Source organism: Canis lupus, chromosome 4, assembly GCF_011100685.1.
Source record: "Canis lupus familiaris isolate Mischka breed German Shepherd chromosome 4, alternate assembly UU_Cfam_GSD_1.0, whole genome shotgun sequence".
NCBI lineage: Eukaryota > Metazoa > Chordata > Mammalia > Carnivora > Canidae > Canis > Canis lupus.
This window is the reverse complement of record NC_049225.1, coordinates 62,590,038-62,611,497: the sequence shown is the minus strand read 5'-3', so window position 1 is coordinate 62,611,497 and position 21,460 is coordinate 62,590,038. Positions and strand designations below refer to the sequence as shown.

At 34.3% G+C, this 21,460-nt stretch overlaps 1 protein-coding gene across 3 annotated transcripts in view; it reads left to right on the top strand.

Moving 5' to 3' along the window:
• NDUFS4 (NADH:ubiquinone oxidoreductase subunit S4) overlaps positions 1–21,460 on the top strand; it is a 113,667-nt gene that overhangs the window by 31,665 nt on the left and 60,542 nt on the right. For all 3 annotated transcript variants that reach the window (XM_038535116.1, XM_038535117.1, XM_038535118.1), the window contains exon 2: positions 12,115–12,193. In XM_038535116.1, coding sequence (XP_038391044.1) covers positions 12,115–12,193 — 79 coding nt within the window. The remainder of the gene's footprint in view (positions 1–12,114; positions 12,194–21,460) is intronic.

Below are 21,460 nucleotides of genomic sequence, written 5' to 3'. Positions count from 1 at the left end.
CAGAGCCCGTGATGCGGGGCTTGATCCCAGGACCCCTGGGATCATGATCTGAGCTAAAGTCAGATGCTCAACCGACTGAGCCACCCACACGTCCCTAATCTACAAGTTAAATATAAAAAATTCTAACAGAATTTTTATAAAATTAGATAATTCTCATTGGGAAGAAAAAATTTACAAAAATAACCAAGAATATTTTGAAAACTAAAAGGCAGGATTTGCCTTGCCTACTAATATGCTACAATAATTAAAATATGGTATTAGCACAGGCACACAGATCAAATAAACAGTACAGATCAGAATACAAAAACAGATCATGTAGATTTGTAAGTCTATTATATAATAAAAGTGCAATTTCAAATTAGTGGCGAAAGGATGGACTATTTAATAAATAATAATGAAATGATTGGCTAGCCTTTCATGGAAGAAAAATGTTTGAATCCTGTAATAAAATAGTTCTACCATCTATTAAAGAATCCCAAATGGATTCATACACACACACACACACACACACACACACACACTGTGTTATGTATAAATTACTGGAATAAAATATAAGAGTTTTTAAAATAGCATTCGGATGGAAAAGTTTTCTTAACCAAGACACAAGGCAAAATACCCACAAACTGTGAAAGAAAAATAACTTCTGAACAAGTGTACTACAAGCTGAAGGAAATATCATAAAAAGTACAACATATACAGCAGTTTAAACACTAATATATAGAATATATAAAGGACTCTTAGAAACCAAGGCAGAAATCACCTAAAAAAGAGAAAGAGAGCAGAGGAGCTATACATGCTAGATATTAATTCCAGCTATATCAATAATCACTTTAGGAATAGTCTCAATACACCAATTGAAAGAGAAACTGTGTCAGAGTGGATTTAAAAAGAAAACAAGACCCAACTATATGTTACCTAAGAGAAAACCATATTAAATATAAAGACATGGACAGATTAAAAGTGAAGAGATGGAAAAAGATATGCCATGCTAACAGTAATCAAATGTTACTGCCATAGCAGTATTAATCTCTGATAAACTAGATTATCAGGAATGGGGTTCCTGGTTGGCTAGTTGGTAGAATATCTGACTCTTTGACTCTTTCTTAATCTCAGAGTCATGAGTTTGAGCCCCACGGTGGGTGTAGAGATCACTTTTAAAAAATTATCAGGAATAAAGAGGGGGTATTACATCATTAGAAAGGGGTCAGTTCTCCAAGAAGATATTAACAACACTTCAGGTATGTAGGACCAACAAAAGAATGTCAAATAATGTGGAGCAAAACCCAAAAGAGCTACAAGGAGAAACAAATTCATTTATTATCATTAGGAGACTTCAACACTCTTCTTCAAAAAAAAAGAAAAAGATTTTATTTTCAAATAATCTATACTAATAGTAACTGACAGAGCCATCCAGCAGAATATCAGTAAGGATACAGCTGAAATGAAGAGCACATCAATCAAGTAGATTTAGTTGGCATTTTTTACTTTTTTTAAAATTTAAATTCAATTAGCCAACATACAGTACATTATTAGCCTCAGATGTGGTATTCAATTTATCAGTTGCGCGTGGTTTAAGTGACATTTACAGAATACATCACCCAACAGCAGCATATACATCCTTCTAAACTCACATTGAACATTCACTAAGTTAGTCACATTCTCAGCCATAAAACACACCCTAACAAATTTAAAAGAATAGAAATCACACAGAGTATACTCTCAGTCAACAATGGAATTAAACTAGAAACCAGTAACAGAAAACTGGAAAATCCCCCGTTATTTGGAGATAACAAAACATCATGCTTCTAAATAAATTATGTGTCAAAAGAAGTCTCAGAAATTTTAAAATATTTTGAACTAAATGAAAATGAAAATACAGCTTTTCAAAATCTGTGTGATGCAGCAAATGCAGTGTTTAAAACTTAGCACTTAATATATACATCAGAAAAGACAAAGTTTAAATTCAATAATCCAAGATTCTGCCAATGGAGACTATAGCAAAGTGCAATATAAATCAATATAAGTCAAGCAGAGGAAAAAAAATAAAAGTTATTGCAGAAATTAAGGACATTGTAAACAGGAAATTGGTAAATTGATAGAACTGTTAAAGTGGATAAAAATCAACAAAACCATAACCTGTTCTTTGAAAAGATCAGAGAAGTGATAAATCTCTGGTCAGGCTAACCAAGAAAAAAAAAGACAAAGGGGATCCCTGGGTGGCTCAGCAGTTTAGTGCCTGCCTTTGGTTCAGGGCGTGATCCTAGAGTCTCAGGATCAAGTCCCGCATCAGGCTCCCTGCCTGGAGCCTGCTTCTCCTGCCTGTCTCTCTGCTCACTCTTGCGCGTGCTCTCGCTCTCGCTCTCGCTCTCACTCTCACTCTCACTCTCACTCTCACTCTCACTCTCTGTCTTTCTCATGAATAATTAAATAAATAAAATCTTAAAAAAAAAAAAAAAAAAAAAAGATGGGATCCTTGGGTGGCTCAGTGGTTTAATGCCTGCCTTTGGTTCAGGGCATGATCCTAGAGTCCCAGGATCAAGTCCCGCATCGGGCTCCCTGCATGGAGCCTGCTTCTCCCTCTGCTTGTGTCTCTGCCTCTTTCTCTCTCTGTCTCTCATGAATAAATAAATAAAATCTTAAAAAAAAAGACAAAAATTACCAATATCAGAAACAAAAGCAAGTCATCATTGTTGACACCTAGGCATTCAAGAGATAATAAAGAAGTATTATAAATACCTCTGTGCCCACAAATATAACTTAAGAGGAAATAAACTAATTATTTGAAAAACACAAACTACCACAACTGATACAAAGAGAAATAATCTGGATAGGCCTACAGCTATTAAAGAAATTGAATCAATAATTAATGACCTTCCAAAAAAAAAAAAAGAAGAAAGCACCAGGCTCAGACAGTGCTTCTGCCAAATATTTAAAAAGAAATGATACTAATTTTCTACACTCTCTTCCAGAAGGGAACATGTCTTAACTCATTTGATGAAACCAGCATTATCTTAACTACCAACTCCAGGAAAAAAAGGGTGGCGGGGGAGGGGGGAACTATAGACCATTATCTCTTACGAACACAGATGCAGAAATCCTCAACAAAATAAAAATATTTATACAATGCAACCAAGTAGGATGTATTCCAGATATGCAAGGCTGGATCAATATCTGAAAATCAATTAATATCCAGTACATCAACAATCTAAAAAAAAATCACTTGATCACATTGTCACATAAAAGACAAAATCCAATACCCAACATACTAAAAACTCTCAGCAAACTTAAGAATAGAGGGGAGCTTCCAAAAACTGATAAAGAACATATACATGAAATCTACAACAAACATACTTAATGATGAGTAACTACTCCTGAGACTGGGAAAAGGCAGATATCCCCTCTTGCTAATTCTATTTAACATTGTACTAGAAGTCTTCGTTAGTGGTAATAAGGCAAGAGGATGAAATGATAACTAAACATATTGGGAAAGAAAATATAACACTGTCCTAGCTTGCAGATGACAACACTGTAAGGAAGAATCCCAAAGAATTAACAAAAAACAATCTAGAGCTATAAAGTAATTATAATAGCAATTTGTGAGATATGTTAATATCCAAAACCAATTGCTTTCTTGTATCACCATCAAGGACTAATTGGAATTTGATATTAAAAATGCAATATCAGGGACGCCTGGGTGGCTCAGCAGTTGAGCATCTGCCTTCGGCTTGGAGGTGATCCCGAGGTTCAGGATCGAGCCTGCTTCTCCCTCTGCCTATGTCTCTGCCTCTCTCTCTCTCTCTCTCTCTGTCTCTCTACCTATCTCTCATGAATAAAGAAATAATATCTTAAAAAAAAAATGCAATACCAGAGGTGCCTGGGTGGCTCAATTGGTTAAGCCTCTGTCTTAGGCTCAGGTCGTGATCTCAGGGTCCTGGGACTGAGGCCCACATCATGCTCCTTCCTCAGTGGGAAATCTCCTTCTCCCTCTGCATCTGCCCCTTCCCTGCTCATGCTTGCTCACACTCTCTCAAATAAATAAATAAAATCTTTAAAGAAAAATGCAGTATCATTCGCATTAGCACCAATAAAGAAATAAATATATGAAGGTAAATGTAACAAAATATATATAAGATGTCTATGAAAAAAACTAGGAAACTGATAAATCACAAAATAAATAAATGAAGGTACATTCCATGTTTGTGGATAGGAAGACTCAGTATTAGTAAAATGTCAATTCTCCCCAACTTGATCTGCAGATCCAGCACTTCCAAATAAAAATTCTAGCAAGTTATTTCATGGGTATTGGCAAGGCAATTCTAAATTCATATGGAAAGACAAAAGACCCAAAATAGTCAACATAATACTGTAAAAAAATAACAAAGTTAGAGGATTAAACACTGATTTCATTCTCACTACACTTATCAGTAACCAAGATAGAGTGGCATTGGCAGAAGAATAAACAAGTAGATCAATAGAACATGAACAATAGCCCAGAAATAGATTACTCAAATACAGTCAATTGATCTTTGAGATAGGAGCAAAGGCAATCCAATGGTGAAAAGATAATTTTTTCACCAAGTGGAACTAGAATATATCCACATGGAGAAAAACAAACTTACACACTGACTTTACACCTTTCACAAAAATTAACTCAAAATGGATCATAGACCTAAAAGTAAGAAGCAAAACTGTCAAGCTTCTAGAAAATAACATAAAACTCTAGGTACCTTGGTTTGCTTCTGAGTTTTTAGATACAACACCAGAAGCAAAATCCATGAAAGAAAATATAGATGAGTTGGACTTCACTAAAATTAAAAGCTTCTGCTTTATGGAAGATACTTTAAGACAATGAAAAGACAACCATAGACTGATAGACTATATTTGCAAAACACATATCTGATGAAGAACCTGTATCTACAATATACAAAGCACTCTTCATATTCAACAATAGGAAAACAACCCAGTTAAAAAAAACAGGCAAAAGATCTGAACAGACACCTCACCAAAAAAGATATACAGATGGCAAATAAGCATATGAAAAGGTCTTCCACATCCTATTTCATTGGGAATTGAAAACTCAAACAATGTGAGATGCCACTACACACCTAGTGGAATGGCTAAAATCCAAAAAACCGACAACGCCAAATACTGACAAGCATGTGGAACAACAATGACTCTCATTCATGCTGGTAGGAACACAAATGGTATAGCCACTTTGGAATACAGTTTGGCAGTTTCTTAAAGCTAACCATGGTCATAACATACAGTTTAGCAGTTGTGTCCCTAAGTAGTTACCTAAATGAGTTGCAAACTTATATCCCCACAAAAATCTGCATATGAATGTCATTACCAGAAACAACCTTAATATCCATCAACAGGTGAATGGATAAACAAATGTGGTATATATGTTTTTGAAAGTTTTAACTCCTTAGAGTTTTAAAGAAAAACAGATTATTATGAGTTATTTATTACTTAGCATTTCCATAAGGGATTATTGAAACAAAGTAGAACTATACTCTTTCCACTTACTAGAATCACAGAAACCACTAGCACAAACTTCAGAGCAAGTCCTTATTTTATAAATTTACAAAGAATCAAATTGAGGTGCAGAAAGGTTAAGTGATTTGCTCATAAACAGAAATAGTAGGTACTAAAACCAGAGTTAGAAATAAGACCTCTTGTTTTCCATTTCCAGGATATCTCATTTTCTTATGGGAAACTTGTACAGGGAAACTAAATATAATAAATGACACGCTCAGTATAATAACAGTCTTTGGTAATAACAGTCACAGCCCTGAGAGTTTATCCTTTGGGCTGAGAATTAAAGTTGACTCTTAAGAAACCTGAAAATGTGAAACGGCCACTTAAAAAACAGGTACACAGAAAGGCAAGTTCATGAGGCAAATAAAACTTCTAATTTCTCAAAAATAGGTGATAGCGAAGTTAAAATTACTACCTGTTTACTAATGATTACTTATCATTTCTACGTGTATACTTTTTAGTTTTGTGATACATTACCCAATAACATAAGATTATTAATATATTGGCAGTTTTTGCCTTTGGCTATTTAGTGAATTGTGCTATTAGGAACATTGGTGTACAAATACCTATTTGAGTCCCTGCTTTTAATTCTTTGAGTATATATCCAGAAGTGGAATTGCTGAATCATGTGGTAATTCTTGGTTTAATTTTTTTAGGAACTGCCATACTGCTTTCCATAGCAACTGCATGATTTTACATTCCCATCAGCAATGCGCCGTGTTCTAGTTCTTTATATCCCAGCAACACTTTTTTTTTTTGATAACCATCCAAATGGGTATGAAGTCGTATCTCATTGTGGTTTTGATTTACATTTTCCTAATGATTAGTAATGTTGAGTATCTCTTTGTGTGCTTATTGACTATAGATCTTTGGATAAATGCCATTCAAGTCCCTTTCCATCCTTTCCCCATTTTTAATTAGGCTATTTGATTTTTTGTCATGTGACTCCCTCTTGAAATTTAAGATATATTCCTTCTGGGGCACCTGGCTGATGTAGTCAGTAGAGCAATGTGAATCTTGATCTTGGGGTCACGAGTTCTAGCCCTACACTGAGCATAGAGATTACTTAAAAAAAAAAAAAGAATTCTCCCTACTTACTGATTTCTAGGAGCTTTTTTTTTTTTTTCTAGGAGCTTTTTAACCTGTTTTGGATTTTTTACTATTTTATATTGTAGATATTTTCTTCTTGTTTGTTATCTTTTGTTTTCTTTTATAGTATCATTGGTTTAGAAGTTTTTATATTTTGTCATTTTTTCCTTTTATACTTTTTAGGTTTTATTTCTGGTTTAATGTTTTTATACTCTTATATTATTAAAAAACACTTTATTTCCTGCCTAGCAATTTACTGATATAACATTCTTTAAAGGCTAATCCACAAATAGATATTTGCTATATTTTGCATCTAATCTAAAAATAACTGTAGGGGCAGCCCAGGTGGCTCAGCGGTTTAGTGCCGCCTTCAGCCCAGGGCCTGATCCTGGAGACCTGGGATCGAGTCCCAAATCAGGCTCCCTCCATGGAGCCTGCTTCTCCCTCTACCTGTGTCTCTGCCTCTCTCTCTGTGTCTCTCATGAATAAATAAATAAATAAAATCTTTTAAAAGCTCAGATCTGAAAAAAAAAATAAAAAAAAATAAGAATAACTGTAGCTTATATTTTATAGGTATAATTAATTAAATACTGTGTTTATAATTGACTCTAGATCTTTGTTCCTACCTTAACTTTTTATAATTGGAGGAAAATCCTTCTCCATATCCGAGATTTGATTTTTTAAAAATAATTACTGTTTCTACGTTTAGGGAGTAGCTACATAGCACATGACCTAATAAGACCTAATAACACATACATGCACGTATACATATGCACATATTACGTGTGTGTTCTTAGGCAAAATTTTCTGTAATAAATGATATGAATATAGTTTCAAATAATAAAAATTCCTGTTTATGATTTCTTTGCAGTCTGGTTTATCTTTAAGGTTTTTTGGGGGTCACCAGGGTGGCTCAGATGGTTAAACATCTGCCTTTGGCTCAGGTCATGATTTCTGGGTCCTGGGATCGAGCCCCACGTTGAGCTCCTTGCTCAGGGAGGAGTCTGCTTCTCCTTCTCCCTCTGCCTCTCCCCTCTGCCCGTGCTGTCTCTTTCTCTCTCTCAAATGGGTAAATAAAATCATTTTTTAAAAAAGTGCTTTCTTATCAAAAGAAAACTTCTCAAAAGTTTTGTCATTTTTAATTCTTTCTGGTAGGGTTACTTTACTTAATGTCTTTTGTCACTTTTTTTAAAAAAAAGATTTTTATTTAATTATTTATTTGGGAGAAAGAGCATGAGAGAGAATGAATAGGGGGAAGGGCAGAGGAAGAAGCAGAGAGCCCTTCGTGGGCCTCAATCCTAGGATCCTGGGACCATGACCTGAGCGAAAGGCAGGCACTGAACCTACTGAGCCATCCAGGTACCCTTTTGCCACTTTTTAATTGTTGTTTTTTATATATAGCCTGATAAAGATATGATTTTTCATCTGTGTATTTGTTTGTAAAAGTTATTATCTGTTTTCAGAAAGTGATATATAACTTCATTATTATGATTAGTTGGAGATTAATCTAAAATTTAAAAAATAGATCTTTATGCTTTTAAAATTTTGCTTTAGGTTATGACTTAATATACAATAAGATTTTATTACACAATTTAAGAAAATTGTTTATTTTTTATTATATATTTTTTAAAAGATTATTTATTTATTTATTCATGAGAGACACAGAGGGAGAGAGAGAGGCAGAGACACAGGCAGAGGGAGAAGCAGGGAGCCGGATGCAGGACTTGATCCTGGGACTCCAGGAGTGCTCCCTGGGCCGAAGGCAGGTGCTAAACCACTGAGCCGCTCAGGGATCCCCAAGAAAATTGTTTAAATCAAATCCACTGTATAATCCAAAATTACACAGTTCATGGATTATAGAATTTTAATCTATGTTATTACCATAGAGTTTTAATCTATGTAGAATAATTTACACTATTTTGATTTAGCACTTCTCTTCATTAGAGGAGCTTTTGCAGCCTCATTTTCTTGAAATGTAGCTACATTTTATAATATTTCCAATATTTTAAGTTCTCCTGAGTTTCCTTATCATTGCGTCATTTTTTTCCCTTACAGTATATGAATTTGGTTAAGAGTATTCAGGATGTTTTTATTGTCATGTTGTTGATCTTAATGATTTCCAGAGTAAATTGATTTTTAAGAGTGTTAATCATACTACTTTACATAACATGTATTTTAACTGTATCAATTAAAATAATTTCCATGTAGATGTGTAAATGTAATTATTATTATTTTTTTTTTTAGATTTTTAAATTTACTTATTCATGAGAGACACAGAGAGGCAGAGACATAGGCAGAGTCAGAAGCAGGTTCCCTGTGGGGAGTCCAATGCGGGACTTGATCCTGAGACTCAAGGATCATGACTTGAGCCTAAGGCAGACACTCAACCACTGAGCCACCCAGGTGTCCCTGTGTATATGTATTTCTGAGCAGGATATTTTAAAACAAAATTTTATTTAAATCCAATTAATTAAGATATAATGGATTATTGATTTCAGAGGTAGAGGTCAGTGATTCATCAGGCTTATATAATACCCAATACTCATTATGTCATATGCCCTTGTCTGTGTTCATCACCCAGTTGCTCCATTCCAACTCCTCCCCTCCAATGACCCTCAGTTTGTTTCCTATGATTGAGTCTCTTATGGTTTGCCTGTCTCTGATTTCATCTTGTTTTGTTTTTCCTTCTTCCCGTATGATCCTGTTTGTTTCTTAAATTCCACATATGAGTGAGATCATCTGATAATTGTCTTTCTCTGATTGACTTATTTCACTTAGCATAATATCTTCTAGTTCCATCCACATCGTTGCAAATGGCAGGATTTCTTTTCTTTTCTTTTCTTTTCTTTTTTCTTTTCTTTTCTTTTCTTTCTTTTCTTTTCTTTTCTTCTTTCTTTCTTTCTTTCTTTCTTTCTTTCTTTCTTTCTTTCTTTCTTTCTTTCTTTCTTTCTTTCTTTCACAGCTGAATAGTAGTCTATTTTATATATATGCACCACATCTCCTTTATCCATTCACCTATTGAGGCACATCTAGGCTCTTTCCATAGTGGGCTATTGTGAACATTGCTGCTATAGATATTGGGGTGCAGATGCTTCTTTGGATCACTACATTGCACTAGTAGTGCAATTGCTGGGTCATAGGATAGCTCTATTTTCAACTTTTTGAGGAACCTCCATACTGTTTTTCAGAGTGGCTGCACCAGCTTGCTTTCCCACCAGCAGTGTAAGAGGGTTCCCCTTTCTCCACATCCTCCCCAACATCTGCCATTTCCTAACTTATTAATTTTAGACATTCTGATCAGTGTGCGGTGGTATCTCATTGTTGTTTTGATTTGTAGTTCTCTGATGCTGAGTGATATGTTGAGCATGTTTTCATGTGTCGGTCATTTGTATGTCTTCTTTGGAGAAATGTCTGTTCATGTCTTCTGCCCATTTCTTTTTTTTTCTTTTTTTTTTCTTCTGCCCATTTCTTGATTGGATTATTTATTCTTTGGATGTTGGGTTTGATAAGTCCTTTATAGATTTTGGATACCAGCCCCTTATCTAATGTGTCATTTGCAAACATCTTTTCCTATTCTGTAGGTTGCCTTTTTTGGTTTTATTGACTGTTTCCGTGGCTGTGCAAAAAGCTTTTTATCTTGATGACGTTCCAATAATTCAATTTTACCTTTGTTTCCTTTGCCTTTGGAGATGTGTCTAGCAAGAAGTTGCTGTGGCCGAGGTCAAAGGGGTTGCTGCCTCTGTTCTCCTTTAAGAATTTGATGGATTCCTGTCTTACATTTAGGTCTTTCATCAATTTTGAGTCCATTTTTGTGTATGGTATGAGGAAATGGTTCAGTTCATTCTTCTGCATGTGGCTGTCCAGTTTTCCCAATACCATTTGTTGAGGAGACTGTCTTTTTTCCATTGGGTATTCTTTCCTGCTTTGTCAAAGATTAGTCACCATAGAGTTGAGGGCCCATTTCTGGGTTCTCTGTTCTGTTCCATTGTTCTATGTATCTGTTTTTGTGCCAGTACCATACTGTTTTGATGATTACAGCTTTGTAATAGAGCTTAAAGTCCAGAATTGTGATGCCACCAGTTTTAGTTTTCTTTTTAAACTATCCTTTGGCTATTTGGGTTCTTTTCTGGTTCCATACAAATTTTAGGATTTATTTGTTCCAACTCTGAATTAAGTTGATGGTATTTTCATAGGGATTGCATTGAATGTACAGATTTGAGCAAAGTATTTAAAATAATAAAGTATTAATTTTTGGAAATAACTGGCATTTAAAAAATATATGTTCATAAAGCAAAAAGGCCTTTTGGATTGTTATCTTTAAATTATGCTATTAGTAGGTAGATTTTCTATAAAGCTGTGTACACCTTAGCTGTTGAAGGCATGATGGTTTGCATTAGGTATTAGTGTTTATGTTGTGTCAGAATTATGATGGTAGTTATACTTCATTTAAAAAAGAAACAACTTGGGGTACCTCCGTGGCTCAGTTGGTTAAGCAGCTGCCTTTGTCTCAGGTCCTGATCCCAGGGTCCTGGGATTGCTCTCCCTCTGCCCTTCCCCTCCTGCTCATGCTTGCTTCTTTGCTCTTTCTCAAATAAATAAAAAATTTAAAAGAAATAAAGAAGAACTTAATACTGTATATTCTGTCAGTTTTGAAACCTGAGTCTTGATTGTATAAGCTACATTTTGAAGGAGAAATCTGCATAGGATGGCTTAGTATTTTTGAAAATGTAAAATGCTAAATTTAACAATGACGGCATGGCATTCATTAGTATAAAGTACAGTGTGTATATGAAGGGAAAAAAAGATGGTAGTTTTAAGTAATTTCTTTGGGGCAAGGGTCAGAGGATGCTAATATAAAGGAACTAGATTTGGTGCCCATTTTATTTCTGACTTAATATTTCTTTTAACTATTTAGACTTTCTTTAATTCTGTGAATGAGATACAGGACTAAACTAATAACATTAGTTAACATTATCATATAAATCATTTCTATTTAAACTAATTTTTTTTGAAATTAGAGTAAAGAAACTTCATTTGTTAACATTATATAATTAAATTCTAACAATATTTACTTTCAGCCATTAAGAATATGATTTTTTTCTTTTTCTTTCTGATATGATCATTTAGGAATCAGCCTTCCAGAGGGAGTGATAATAGCTTTGAATTTTTTTTCCTGATAGTGACAAACTAGCTACTGTACACTCATGGAGTATGGTACTTGTTACTGATGGCCTTTCTGTGACAGAGAGCCTATAGACTGACATAAAGTGCAGCCTGTTGTGAGCTCTTAAGTGAGTCTGCCAAAAACTCAGCAGACAGAACTAATTGGGGAGAGAAAGGATTTTTGTGCCCTCTTCTCTTTCTTTCTATTCTTTTTTGTTTTATAAGACAGATATTGTTAAAGTAGCTCATTTGTGTAAGATTTGTCTGCCTCTCTTTTCTCATTGCATGGATCATTTTTTAACTTAAAGTCTTGCACTGCAGGTCATTAAGCACTTCCACATGGAGGTTGGCACAGGACCAAGCTCGAGACACGCAACTCATAACAGTTGATGAAACATTGGTAAGAATTTTATTATACGCTGCTATGATTCTGCCTTCAGGGTTATTTTTGTACAATAGCTTTTCAGAATGGTGTTCTGGTTCTTACCGGAAAATGATGTGAATTTGAATATCTATACTGTATATATATTTTAAAAGGAAATACTTATTACAAAAAGATAATTTGTGTTAAGCATTATACACAGATATTAAGTCATATGCAGATACTAGATTAAAGTTAAAAAGGGCTTCATTTTTGTGGTGTTTATAAGTAGCAATCAGAACATTTAAAATTAATGAATATGAATTGAACAAGAATATAAATGTAAGTGAATATGTGTAGTTTTTAATTTTCTCGTTACACGCCTGTTTAGTTAAGTTATAAAACACCAGGTAGTATGTAAACTTAAGTATATTGGGTTTTTTTGGAACCAATTATTTTATGGTTGTTTTTATTGTATGTAAATATATGTGTACACACACACATTACATTTATTACTAAATTATGCATGAGAGATTAGAACTAGCAACAAATAAATAATACTCTGTTAATTAGTAGCAGATAGAATTATGGTTACTGTCACATAAAAAATTTTTCTATGTGTGGTATTATTTTAGATGCAACTTATTTATGCTTATATTGGAAAATAGTATAAATTTTATAGTCTTAGACTTGTAAAAATGTGTAATAGTGTAATCATGTTTTTCATTTTTATCTGGTTTACCATTATCAAGTGTATAGGTGTGTTTCTTCTCTTCTTCCATTTGTACATTTCTTTTATCACTCAGTGTCGACTCTGTAAGCATAATTTAAATAATAGATCACACTTAAAGCTCTAAACATCATTTATACCGCTAAAGATATAAACAGATACATAAATAGATAAGTTAACAGACAATGGAGAAATAGTTTGGAAAACTCCGATCTTCTGCTTAAGGCTGGTTAGTTTTATCTTTTAAGCTATCTCCTCTTAGATTCACTTGCTGACGTTGCCATCATCCTAGTCTAGGCTACCATCATCTTTTTTGTAAATTGCTGCAGAATTTTTTAAATTGTTCTCTACAGATATTTTAATCTTCCTTTAATTCATTTTCCAAAAGATAAACAGAATAGTCTTTAAATGCTAGTTTTGTCACTTCTTGTGTAAGATCCATTGGTTTTCTTACTGACCTAAAAGTAAGCATTAAAATCCTTAACATGGGAAAAAAAATCCTTATATGGTTTTTGAGGTCTTGCATGATTTAAGTCTTGCCTTCCTCTCTAAGTTTACCTTGTACCACTGTATTTTATACACTCTGCTCCAGCTACACCAGTCCTGGAACTTGCTGTTCCTTTCCCTCGTTCAGGGCATTCACATTCCAGTTCTCTCTGCCTAGATGCTTTTCACTAATCCCTTAGCTCTTATCCAGGGACGTTCTACTTCTTCTTCAAATAATAATCAAACATCACTTGCTTAGTCAAGTATAAAGGAAATGAGACATGTATGTGTGTAAGAGGAGGATGATTTACATATGACGTGTTCATTAATTAATGAGGGTACTATTTTAATTTTTCCAATGACCATCTTTTTTTTTTTTTTAAAGATTTTTATTTATTTATTCATAAGAGAGACAGAGAGAGAGAGGCAGAGACATAGGCAGAGCGAGAAGCAGGCTCCCTGGGATCATGCCCTGAGCTTGAAGGCAGATGCCCAACCGCTGAACCACCCAGACATCCCTTCAGTGACCATCTTTTAAACCCCTTATCTAATATTGTGGGGTTTACTCTTTATAAGATTTTCAAATTTTATAGAGTTTATTAGTAATGCTTCTAAGTTCTCTCCTTTCTGGTTTGAAGAATAATAAGTGAGGTAGTAATCTATTCCTCTAAACAAGATGCTGTGAATCATATCAGAGAGGTATACAGTCTGCTTTGAGTTTTTATCTCATTAAATCAGATGCATGCTTCCAACAAATTTTGTTGCCCTGTATAAATTTTCCCAGCTTTGTTATTTCTTTTTTTTTGAAGTGTATTAGTTAACATGTCTATTCCAGCTGAAATCAATTTAAGTCTTACTTATAAATTATTCATAGTTGAAATAATATTTAAACAGATAACTGAATCCCATAGGTAATTTTCAGACATGAATTTTAGCCATTCACTAAAGAGTTTTCATTAAAATTTAAAAAAAAAATATTGTATTTATTCTTTTGTGAGAGACACACAAAGAAAGGCAGAGACATGGGCAGAGGGAGAAGCAGGCTCCCTCCAGGGAGCTGGATGTGGAACTCGATCCAAGGACTCTGGGATCACGTCCTGATCTGAAGGTAGACTCTCAACAACTGAGCCACCCATGCATCCCTCATTTAGATTTATATTAAAATACAAGTATTAAATAATCAAATACATAACATAATGTTGATAGGGAGTTTCAGGTCTTGTTTCCATACACTACTGGATGAAAGGTTCAGTTGATAGCATAATGGCAAGTGGCCAAAGAGTACTTCTAGAAATACTGAGCAGTTGGAGTTGATTATATTATTATTATTATTATTATATTTGCATTTTGAACAAAAATTATTCTAAAAATGTATGGTAGTCTTCCCCCATTCCACAGAGGATATGTTCCAAGACTCCCCAGTGGATGCCTAAAGCCATGGATAGTACAAACCCTATATATACTATGTTTTATCTATGCATACATACCTATGATAAAGTTTAATTTACAAATTAAGCACAGTAAGAGATTAACAACACTGATAAAATAGAACAATTGTAACTATACTCTAATAAAATTTATGTGAATGTGGTCTCTCTTCAAAATACCTTACTGGATTGTGCTTAACCCTTCTTGTGATGCTGTGAGATGATAAAACGCCTACGTGATCAGATGAAGTGAGGTGAATGATGTAGGCATTGTGATGTAATGTTAGGCTACTACTGACCTCCAGACAAATATGTTAGAAAGAGAATCATTAGCTTCCTTACTGTGGTTGACTGTGGGTAACTGAAACTACAGAAAGAGAAACCATGGATGAGGGGCTACAAGAGTATGGGATCTACTGTATATCAACATTAATGATAAAAATATTTCAAAATGTGAAGTAAATATAAGTATTTTAGAAGATATGGAAACAGAATTTTAATATCAGTATTTTATGGAAACCAATTTATTAGCTAAGTATACCATTTTAATTAACTACTCAACACTAGTTTAGTATTATATTTGTATCTGAAATTTCTTAAAAAGATTATTTATTTATTCATGAGTGACACACAGAGAGAGGCAGAGACATAGGCAGAAAGATAAGCAGGCTCCCTTTTGGAGTGCCTGATGTGGGACTTGATCCCAGGATCCCGGGATCATGACCTGAGCCAAAGGCAGACACTCAACCACTGAGCCACCCCAATGCCCCCTCCCCCTTTTAAAGATATATTTGTACCTGGATTTGAATAAAAACTGGAATCTTAATTGTAAGGTAAGGGAATCGGCCATTATCATGATTTCTGTTAGATATTCTTACATAATGCATTAAAATTAATATAGGTGATACCTGTTATATAGCCCAGGGCTTAAGCATGTGAACTAAACTTAGTTGGTGATAAATTTTTGTGGTTATTGGAAAATGAATCCCAGGAATTTAAAACCAGAGGATAACTTTAGATGTTACATAGTTATATTACTGGATCCAGTCATTTTTCATTTAAAAGATTTTTCAATCTTTTATTCAAGAGAAATTTTATGGGGAAATCCAGTAAGTAATTAACTAGATAAAAGCTGAACTGCTGGAGGTAAGGGTTAGGAACATGAAGGAAGACCTGTAAGCCTTCTCCAAGACAGTTTTCTTGGGGAACTTCAAAGCACGAGATTTGGAAAGATCATTTTCATCTTCTGTCCTTTTTTATTGTAGTGAACAACTCGTTCTCAAACTTCCGTTTAAAAAATTTCCAGTTAACTGGTTCTCATTTCTTTGAGGCTACTTTTTTTTTTTAAGATTTTATTTATTTATTCATGATAGACACACAGAGAGAGAGAGAGAGAGAGAGAGAGAGAGGCAAAGACATAGGCAGAGGGAGAAGCAGGCTAGGCTCCATGCCCTGGGCTAAAGGCAGGTGCTGAACTGCTGAGCCACCCAGGGATCCCCGAGGCTACTTTTTATATTACTAATCAGCCATAATTATTAGAAAGCTATTTCTGAGAGAAAAATAGTCTTCCCAACAAATGAAGGTGGAACAATTGTATATCCAAATGCAAAACAAAACAAAAACCGCCAACCATATTTTGTACCATATGCAAAAATTAACTCAAAGTTTTAAATGTAAACTCATAGTTCTAAATGTAAAACTAAAAATTATAAAACTTCTAGAAGAGAATGTAGGAGAGACTATTACCTTGGGTTAGATGTGTTTTATAGCTACAAAACAAAGCATAATCTTCTTTTGTTTTTTTAAAAATAATTTATTTATTTATTCATGAGAGACACAGAGACACAGGAAGATGGAGAAGCAGACTCCATGCAGAGAGCCTGATATGGGACCCAATCCCAGGACTTCGGGATCACATCCTGAGCCAAAGGCAGATGCTCAACTACTGAGCCACCCAGGCGTCCCTGCATAATCCATTTTTTAAAAACCTGTAAAGTTGGGGGCCACCTGGGTGGCTCAGTCGGTTAAGCATCCGACCCTTGATCACAGCTCAGGTCTTGATCTCAAGGTCATGAGTTCAAGGCCCACACTGGTCTCCATGCTAGGTGTGGAGCCTACTTTTAAAAAGAATTATAAAGTTGGTTTTCCTTACAGTCAAAAATTTCTGCTCTTTGAAAGAGATTGTTAAGAGAATGAAAAGACAAGGCACAGATTGGGAGGTTATAAAACACATATCTGATAAAGGAGTTGTATCCAGAAAATCAACATTTATAACCAAATAATATGATACTAACTCAAATAAAAATGAACACTTTACCCAGAATATATTCAGATGGCAAATGAACATACGAAAAGATGCTCAACATCATTAGTCATAATGGAAATGAATATTAAAACTACACTGAGATACCACTACCCATTTATCTGAATGGCTTAAAAAAATTGACCAAGTGCTTTTAAGGATGCAGACCTACTGGAACTCTCATATAGTGCTGGTGAGAATGCAAAATGGCACAGTCATTTTGGAAAACAGTGTGGTAGTTTCTTACAGAGGCAAATATATGCTTACCATTTAACCTAGCAGTCTCACTTCTCAATATTTATTCAAGTGAAATGAAATCTTATGTTCACACAGAATCCTGCATACAAATGTATGTATGTATGTATGTATGTATGTATGATAGTCACACAGAGAGAGAGAGGCAGAGACATAGGCAGAGGGAGAAGCAGGCTCCATGCACCGGGAGCCTGACGTGGGATTCGATCCCGGGTCTCCAGGATTGCTCCCTGGGCCAAAGGCAGGCGCTAAACCGCTGCGCCACCCAGGGATCCCTACAAATGTTTTTAATAGCTTTATTGATCATTACAGTAACTGGAAGTACCACAACTTATACTTCAGTACATCTATATAATAGACTTTTACTCACCAATTAGTAACAAATCTGGATGAATCTCCAGTGCATTATGTTAAGTAAAAGAAGCCAGACTCACAGGCTACCATACTATGTGATTCCATTTATTTGACATTTTAGAACAGGCAAAACTCTAGAGACAGAAAATTGATCACTGTTTGTCAAGACTGAATGTGGAAGCAGAGTATACGAAAAAGGTCATTAAGAAATTTGGGTGGGGTAATGTAACTGTTCTATATCGGGATTATGGTGTTGATTCTTTCTTCAAAATCTTTTATTTGTGTTCATTTGTTTAAAACAAAGAACTGTAAACTTTAAAGGATAGATTTTTTTGTTTATAAATTACATCTCCGTTTTTTAAAAGGGGTAAAGATTGTTTCCTAATTTGGTGATTATCTGCTTTTTTATAACTAATATCCATTGGTTCAAGGTCTCCCTTACTATCTAGGACATGCCATTTTCTACGTGACAGCCTCCTGTGTATTTGAGAACAGCTCTTTGGTCATCCTAACTCAGTGGTTCTCAAAGGGTGATCTGAGCAGGGTGGAGGTGGGGATTGGCCTAAGACCCTCATAAGAGTCCACAGATCAGACTTCTAAAAATTATACAAGGATGTGTTTACATTGACATTTAAGGTACAAAAGCAGCTGTAGTACATCTGTGCTACTACTTTGTATTTCTCTTTCTTGCATTTGAGATTTTAAAAAACTCCAGTTTCACTTAATGTCCTTGATAAATCAGCAAAAATTATTAGTTTAAAAAATTTCAATGCTGCATAAACATCTTTTTATGTTCCGTGTAAAGAAACAGAAGTCACACCCATAAAACACTCTTGCTAAAGTACCACAATTGTCTCAAGGCAAAGCATCTGTATGGTTGAGTTGTTGCAAACAACCCTGCCACGTTTTTCATGAAACACCTTTTAAGTGAAAAAACAGTAACAGATGACAGACAAATGATGGTTTTTCAGTTCTTACTACATGGCAGACATTTTCTCAAAAACGAACTTCAAAGAAATGTTGCCAATGATAAACTGCAAACTTTCAAGTGAAAATTAGAATTTTTGTAGAACTTGATTTTACCACTGATCTGATCAAGCTTGACATCTTTTCAATACTTAAAGACTGTTCTAATAGGATTGGTGGTAGTATTAACGATTTTAGTATATGTGCTACCGAAGTGAGCACAGTGGTGGTATTAACAAATATGATTTTTAACGAACATATCATGAAACGTGCTAACAATTGTAAGATCTGCATACCTCTATGAAATAGTATTTTCCATAGACCAATATATGATATTTTAAAATCATGCATGGGTAAAAGTGTCATTTAAAGTGCAAGAAAGGGATCCCTGGGTGGCGCAGCGGTTTGGCGCCTGCCTTTGGCCCAGGGCGCGATCCTGGAGACCCGGGATCGAATCCCACGTCAGGCTCCTGGTGCATGGAGCCTGCTTCTCCCTCTGCCTGTGTCTTTGCCTCTCTCTCTCTCTCTCTCTCTCTGTATGTGACTATCATAAATAAATAAAAATTAAAAAAAAAAAGTTGCACATAAAAAAAAAGTGCAAGAAAGAGCAATGAATTTTTATTTATTTATTCATTCATTCATTCATTTATTAAGAGCAATGAATTTAATGTAACTGAACATAAAAATAATTAAGACTGGGCAGCCCTGGTGGTGCAGCAGTTTGGCGCCGCCTGCAGCCTGGGTTGTGATCCTGGAGACCTGGGATCAAGTCCCACATCGGGCTCCCTGCATGGAGCCTGCTTCTCCCTCTCCCTGTGTCTCTCCCTCTCTCTCTCTGTGTCTATGAATAAATAAATAAAATCTTTAAAAAAAATTAAGACTATGAAAAAATCGCTCCTTTTTCTTATTACATTTATTTTCTTCATTTATTGAAACCAAGACAATTTAGCGCAACAGTTTGAGTTCAGAAACATGTTAGAATTCAGCTTTTATTAAGCTAGATTATTAGAGATTTTCAAAAATGCAAATCAGTGGCACTCTTACTGGTTTTTGAAAATATATTTTTCATTATAATGTTATTTATGTAGATATATAATCAATTTATTTTAAATTAAATATATATTTACATTTTTCTTTATTTTAATTTCTTTCATGGTAAATATCTATAGGTGTCTCATATAAATAAAACCTCATTGGGGCTTAATAATTTTTAAGCTTATAAACAAATCCTGAGACTAAAATGTTTGTTAATCATTATCCTAAGTTTTTTCTTTTCTGGGTTAAACATCCCCAGGGCTTTGGTTCATTTCACATGAGTTCCAGTTAATTCATCCTCTTGATTAATTTCTAGTTTGGCTGAATCCCTTTTAAATGTTGTTGCCAGGATTTCTTAAGTTACTCTAGGTGTGTGGTGCAGGGTATGGCAGGGATTATTACCTCTATTTCTTTTAATCTCAGCAATTCTAATAAAGCAATTTAAAATTTAGGTTTTCATACTTCATCCTTAATGTGGATTTCATGAATAGTTAAAACCTCAGATCCTTTTTTATTTGTATTGTTATCAAGTCAGTTTTATTTCTTCTTAAATATATGCTATTTTTATTTTTAACTGTTATTCTTAATAAATTAACATGCTCAAACAGCATGTTAATCAAGTGAAGCTTTTTTCTTTTTTTTTTTCCTATCACATCTGACAGGCAGAATTTAATAAAATGTTTTATTCTGGGCATCAATTGTATATTGACAACATGTTTTCTGGTTTCTTTTTAAGACATGGAATTTAGAGGGGTAAATCTGCCTGGCATTTTCTATTGTAAAGAATCTATTCTCTAATTTTAGAACTATATACAGAATTGACATATTGGAGAACAAATCTTCAGAGAATAAAATTGTAATTCCTGAATTACAGTTAATAATAAATTTTATGTCAGAGCACATAGTAAATTTCTAATTGGTCGATCATAAGCATGTCTTCTCTTGTTCATAAACTGTCTTTTTCATTTGCTAATAAATGAACTAGTAAAATTTTAAATATCAAAAGATGACAGCATTTTAAAATAATCTTGTCAATTCATGTAGAAGCACAGTGTTAAAAAAATTTCTTTTCATGGGTTGCACCATTATTATTTCCAAATATGAGATACTTCCTAAAAGTGATAAGGAAAGCTTACTAATGGTTTTTTGGCCCTTAGTTTTTGTTGCAGGAGCTGCTTTGCCATAGAGATTAGGTGAAGAATGTTTTTGCCTCTGTGTTTTATTAAGAGAGTAACTTTCCTTCTTTTATGCCACCTCACCTCCATCTCCTTTCAATACTTTTGATGAAAATGCAAGTCTCATGAACATGTTGTCTTTCTGTAGTCACTTGGACTACAAAAAGAAATTAAATTTTCGGTACTCTTTTAAAGATTTTGTGTAGGTGCTTTCCCACAAAACAACTAAGGCATACATTAAACTTTAAACATTAAAAGGTATGTTTTTGATTGGGGTTTTTTGGTTTGTTTTTAATCATCTTTATTACCTCTTCTAAATACCAATTCCTGTTTGTCGCAGTTACCTTTATTACCTATCTACTGCTATAATTAAAATTTTAATACAGAAGCAGAAAAATACTCATAATATGTAAGAATTGTTTTAACTTATTAATAAAACATGTGAGATGAGTTTGTACCTTACGATAATCTGTAAAATTATGTTGGCTGCCATCTTTTCTTCATTTTTCATTTATTTAGTCAGTAAATATTTATTGGGCACTTATGTGTGCCAGACACATGTAAATTTGAATGGCT